This window comes from Gossypium hirsutum, chromosome D09 (genome assembly GCF_007990345.1).
Source record: "Gossypium hirsutum isolate 1008001.06 chromosome D09, Gossypium_hirsutum_v2.1, whole genome shotgun sequence".
NCBI lineage: Eukaryota > Viridiplantae > Streptophyta > Magnoliopsida > Malvales > Malvaceae > Gossypium > Gossypium hirsutum.
The window spans coordinates 5740171-5746568 of NC_053445.1; the positions used below are offsets into that span (position 1 = coordinate 5740171).

The 6398-nt window shown below is 32.7% G+C and overlaps 1 protein-coding gene across 2 annotated transcripts; it reads right to left on the reverse strand.

Annotated features, from left to right (window-relative positions):
- Nucleotides 1-59: 59 nt before the first annotated feature.
- On the reverse strand, nucleotides 60-3915 carry LOC107890426 (cullin-3A). 2 transcript variants are annotated; one of them, XM_041101611.1, is made up of 2 exons: nucleotides 3373-3915; nucleotides 60-2306 (listed from the first exon to the last, which is right to left on the reverse strand). In XM_041101611.1, the coding sequence occupies exons 1-2, from the start codon at nucleotides 3531-3533 to the stop codon at nucleotides 266-268; spliced, it is 2202 nt and encodes a 733-aa protein (XP_040957545.1). In that variant the 5' UTR covers nucleotides 3534-3915; the 3' UTR covers nucleotides 60-265. The 2 variants fall into 2 exon arrangements, with proteins under 2 accessions (XP_040957545.1, XP_040957546.1); XM_041101612.1 differs by lacking the exon at nucleotides 3373-3915 and adding an exon at nucleotides 2621-2672.
- Between the last annotated feature and the right edge of the window lie 2483 nt (nucleotides 3916-6398).

Genomic DNA, 6398 nt, shown 5'->3' on the forward strand with positions numbered 1-6398 from the left:
AAGACATCATCGCTGGCTGCTTCCTTGAATTTTGTGCTTCTTTCAAACCAACTCAAAGATAAATAACATAAAAGTAAATTAAGGGTGAATCAAAGCAACAAAATGCAATCAATACATACATCAAGAATTCACCTCAGCTATCTATAATTCATGAAACAATCTCTCAACTTATAAAATGTAAGTGAGACTCCACAGACCTGATATCCAAACTCAAAAGCAATAAAAGGCGTCATCAGAACCCTGGCAAGTGAAGACGACAATCTTTTCAAGCAAGGTAGCGATACAACTTCCTGTCACCTTTATCCCTCTCCAGGAACTCCCGCTCAATAAGGGACTCGATCCGTTTCTTAATTACAACGGGGTTGGGCAGAAACCGTGACTGTAGCTGTTTTGTGACCTCAGCAACAATGTTGTTATGATCCAGCACACGCCTAGCTTTCATGATCCTCACGATTGCTGCCTCAATTTGCGGTTTTCGATCTTCCTCCACTCTCTGCCTAGTTTCTTGATTTTCAGGTTCCGACTCCCTTTGCGCAGCCACAGTGCCTATCTTGACCTTGAAGAACTTGCTTGTATACTTGTCATTGAAAAGAAAGGTATCAGTGTCTACTATGTCCTTGCTCATAGGTTCTTTCCGAAGCACATTTTTTCCCTTAACACAGGCAAGAGACTGCAAGCACCTTTTCAAGTCAAAGGTAGGAATCTCGGTCACCTGCTCAATCTCCTTATAGCTTAGTCGATCAGCATCGTTGAAGAGCATAAGGACACACATCTGGTATGTGGAAACATTCAGTTCATGCTTCTGTCCCTTACCAAAGGTTGCCTTCAAATCAGCCGTCCCCATGTTAGTTTGCCAAGACAATCTCCGTCCGGTATGGGTACCTAGGTAATAATTACGGAATTTCTCACATATTCCCAGAATTTCAGCAGGAAGTTTGCATGTAGTAATAGGTTGAGTTGGCCAAGATCCAGTTGTCAGAACCTGGACAGAAAGCATGGGACCATCCCCTATATCCGAACCATGACTTGCATGGAAACCTTGCATCGTATCTTGTGATGTCTTCATATCTGTGAACATACCCTCCAACTTTGAGGTGAATTGATACCCACACTCTGTTTTGAGCTTAACAATCAAACTTCTTTCAGCATCATCAGAGACGGACTTCCCTGAAAGAAGCCTTTTGGCCAAGTGTTGTTTGTAGTACTTCTCGAAAACATCTTTCTCTTGAAGGTAACGGAAGAGCATCATCACCTTGTCGAGTAACAACTCCACATCCTCTTCAGTAACCCCCCTCAAACCTTTTCGAAGCTTATCATCAACAAACAAAGAGATGAACTCTGGAGACCGAGAATTCAGATTGATGAAATATTCAAACGAGGAATTTAATGCATTTTGAAAAGTCTTGTCATTTCTAAATGCTGAAGTGATAATCTTGTCGTATTTGTCCTTTAAATCCAACAGATGTTGCACAAAATCGACAGGATCCTTCAGCCTTTCGGGATCAGTGAGTAACTGCTTACCAGTATCACGAATGTATGAAGTCATGACATCTCTGATTAAAACAAGCCCATTGGATACTCGACGAAACAAGCAATACATCCTTCCTAAGTCCTCATATTTTTCATCGACAATCATATTAATCAACCCCGAGTTCTCCATTTGCACAAGCCTGTGCATATGACTTTCAATCATCTCCGTTTCTACCACATTTGTTATCTTGACTTCACTTCTGGTGTCCAAGTAATGTGAGACTCTCTCTATTTCTTCATTTAGGCGTCTCTCGGCTTTCTTTAGATACTCCCCACAATCACAGGACTCTATGAACTCTTGAGACTCGAGACGATAAAAATCAGCTGAAACCTCAAGAAAATGCTTCTCGAAATCATCCTGATAAACGGAAGGACCTAGATCCATTAACATCTTTGTGATACTTCTCATTAAACCCCTGTCTATGACTTCACCGCTCCGTTCTCTCCTTACATTTTCAAGAAGTATAGCCTGAAGCCTAGACTGGATTGCATGGGAATGGATGATGACATCCCTCCATAAATTTAACCCAAGCTCATGAACTGGGGTTTTGTGGGTGTTTGGGATAAAGGTCCTATCCATGTACATCAATATATCTCGGATCATTTGCAATGCCTTGTTATGCTCTGCCCATTTTCTGTTAAGTTCATCCAAAAATAATCCTCCCTGAGCAGCCTCAATTGAATTACTAATCTCCTTTAGATGAGAAGTCATAGTAGTGACAAGCCCAGAATACAGTTTCTCCCCAAATTTATGCAGTACCATATTGTATGCATTCCTGGTTTACATTAACGCTTAGGTGTCAGAATCCTAAAATTTTGCGGATATCAAAGACAGTTCTACGGCAGATCTCAAGACAGCTAGAAACTGGAAGTCATTTCAACAATATTAAATGACTTCATCACATAAGACACGTTTATATATTCAATAATCATAGCAGCATTTGTTTCAAGCACATATATAGCTAAAAACCTACCATCTAAATCATAACATTTTCATGAGTTATTAAAAGTAATATATGGGATGACAGTTTCGAGGAATCAAAGATCCAAAAACAATAGCATAACTTGGTAAGAAGCCTCTCTCTTATACCGTGTAGATTACCGTCAAAATGGCAGAGCTCAAAAACTCCAAAAACTTCCCAAGTACTAGCAAAAGAGAGCCATGCGACTGCAAAGGAAACGGGAAAAGAAAAAAGGGCTGAGAAATATCTATTAATGCGGCCCTTTCAGAAGAACCAGCAGTGGCATCTGTATCAGCCAGTTTGTCGGCAGTCCTCACGACTACTTAGACAGTTCATAAAATCGGAGTCCATTTGCAAGTGTCATCAACCTTCAGCTTCCAGATAAATATAAACAACACTTCATACACCATTTTCAGATTTCATTGTTCAAAATGGCACCCCACCAAGTTCAAAATCAGAACTGCTTATCATGCAACCTATAATTCATCTCTGCATTTAGTACCCATAAACCACTTGCGGCATTTCCTTTTTCCATGTTAATTTATAGATGTAGTTACCATTTAAACACTAGAACCTCAATTCAATAGACAATGGACTAAGAAACTTAACAAAACCGGTATCTCGGCAAGTCTTCATAGCCTAATTATATAAATTACAGAACTCAGACATGATCGCATTTTATATTTACAAAGAGAAGATTAAATATAGTTTTAGATTCTCAATTGTTCAAAGAAATCATCAACCTGCAGATTTTTAAATAATTAAACCAAAACTCTATCTAAGTTTCACATCACAATCAAAATACTTCAAGTAAAAGATGCATAATTTAACAAAATTACATAAAATTATAACAAAAAAAGGAGAGAAAAATAAATCTAACCTGTAAAGTTCTTCAAAGCTAAGTCCACTAGCATTATGATTATAAATTTCATGAATAGCATGTTCCAGAATCTTCCACGTCTTCTCTGCATATTTGGGATCAACCACCACCCTATGCTTAAACGCCTCTATTTGAAACGCTTTTTTCTTTTGAGCACTCATTTCCCTTTCTCAATTTTCTTTGTCTAAAACCAAACAAATCACGCTTCAAATCAAAATCCCACCTATAATCCAACCAGATTAACCTTTGAAGCCCGGAATTTGATATCAAAGTTCGATAACGACCCGGATTCAATTACTGGGTTTTGTTTTTCTTGTTTAGGGAATTGAATTACTGGGTTTTTGAGATAAGGGGAAACAAAGAGAGAATTTGTTTGGGTTTCATGAATTGAAAGGTTTGAGGGAGGGAATTCGAAGGTTTTTCAAAGGTAATTAAGGAAGAGAAATGCTGATTTTAGCTTGCTTGTGTTTTACTTATATTTCTGCTCTTTCTTTTTTCCGTTTAAGAATTTTTCAGGTTTTTTAATTTATTTTTTTGAAATTACTTTTGCTTAATTACTTTCCTTTGCCAAAATAATTGGAAAGGAATAGCTTAGACGGAAAAGACTTTTGCTTCTACCTTATTAATTTTTGGATAAACTATTAAAATATTTACTTTTATTTACATCATGTTACATTTTAGCCATTTACATTATCGTATTGTACTATTTTAGTCACTAAGCTGTTAATTATCGCTAACGATGTAACAGTAAGTTGACGTGGAACTTTAAATTGTCATTTTAAACGAAAATTTTAGGTTAAATTCTATAATTGGTCCCTATATTATTTTCATTTTGAGCAATTTAATTTTTTTATGTTCTTTTAATTTTTCTTTTTTTTTCATTCTCTTTTACTTCTCTCTCTATTTTCTTCCATTCTTCATTTTAATGTAGTTTTTTTATGTTTTTTATTTGTTAAAATTAGTCGACAAGCTCGCCCCACTCGAAAAAATTAAATTGTTTTAAAAAATAAAAGTATAGGGATTAGTTTTAACAAATGGAAAATATAAAAAAAAACTACGTTAAAAGTAATGGAGAAGGAAGGGAAAAAAAAGGGGAGAACGAGAAGAGAATGGAAAATAAAGAGAGCAAAAAAAAGGAAAGTTAAAAAATATAAAAGAAAAAAATAAATTGCTCAAAATGAAAAAATATTGGGACCGATTGTATAAATTAACCTAAAATTTTTGTTTGAAATGATGATTTAATATGTCAGATCAACTTATCCTTACACTGTTAACTGTTCAGTGACTAAAATATTACAACGCAATAACTTAAATGACTAAAACGTAGCATGTTAAAAATAAGTGACTAAAATCTAGTCTAAGAAGGTAAACAAAAGTAACTATTTTAATAGTTTACCGTTAATGTTTTGGTTAATTTTATTAGTATAAAACTTAAAGTTTCCTTTCAAATAAAAATACTAAGAAAATTTTTTGTTTTATATTTTGAAGTTTCCTTTTAAATAAAAAATGAATAAGAAGAAAAATTATTTTCCCCATATAAATTATTAGAGGCAAAGCAAAAAATTTTCTTAAAAAGCCAAAAGTAAATTATAAATATTTAAATGATATCAAAATATTTTATTTTATTAATTTATATTATTAAAGAAGTTCTAAGATAATTCTATCCGCCAACGTAATTTCTACCACTTTTATTATAATTCCACAATAATTGAACTTCTTCCTTCTTTTTATTAATTATTACAAATTCAAACGATATATATTATAGTAAAAATATATAATTTAATTTTGGTCTCCAAAAAAATATTTTCTGACTTCGCCTTTGATTGGATGTAGTGATAAGTCACATTATATTCTCAAAGAAAGAATATAGATTCAAACTTCGATATTGAAGATAATATTATTGAAAAGAACAATCACAAACTTCACATTAAACGAACTTGAAAGACAAAAAATCGAATTTTAAATCTACTAAATTTCACATCTTAAAAATACATGCATAAATAAAATAAAAATAATATTTGATATACGGTCTGTAACTTATAAATAAACCCTAATAATGTAATCATATATATACTAAAGCAATTTAAGCATGCAATGGTAACAATCCTATGTCTCATACTTAAATGAATTAGATATGGCACTTTTAAATATTAACATAATTAATTATTACAATTTTGATTAAAACAAGATATTTTATTAAATAATATTAACGTTAATAACATTGTTAGTTGAATTAAATAAATAATTATTATTAAAATTAGATATCTTATTAAATAATATTCACATAAAAAATAGATAATTTAGGTTTAAGAAGGTAAAAAGTTTTAAATTTTTTTCAAAAAGGACAATTACACCCCTCTTTTTTTTGTGCTCAATTAGGTATTTAACTGTCAATATGTAACAAAAAAAAAGACCCTTTAATTGTTATTGTTAAAGATAACAGCCCAAGTTTTTTTCTTTTTTTTTCTAGGTATCTCCCCCACATGTCATAACCACTTATAAATAAATATAGAAAAATATATTGAAATTATTAAAAACATATAAGAAATTTGATAAAATTTTAAAAATAAAAAATTATTAAAATTTTAGAAATATAAAAAATTATTTAAACTATAAAAAGCTATAGAAATTTATTAAAAACACCGAAAGTCCTATAGACTTCTGTTGGGTGTGCTTCGCATTTATCGGATACATTGTATGTACTTAAGTCGATAATCGACGAGTAGCCAAATAAGAGCAAAAAGCCGCGCGACGTTGGGACGAGCTAGGTGGAGCACGTTGGGACGACGCGATGACGATTGGAGAAAACAACTCCAGTTTTTTTTACTCTCAATAGGATTTCTTCTCCCAATTAATACACTCTGATTCTTTCAAGGATATTAGAGTCTGATTAGGACTTTAGTTTTAGCATATTTAAAGGGCATTTGGAAACTATTTAGGGAGATGTGATTCAGAGAATTAGATTTGTATTAAATATCTCTTGTATGAGATTTGTTAAAGAGTTTTTAGATAGAGTTTTTGAGAGA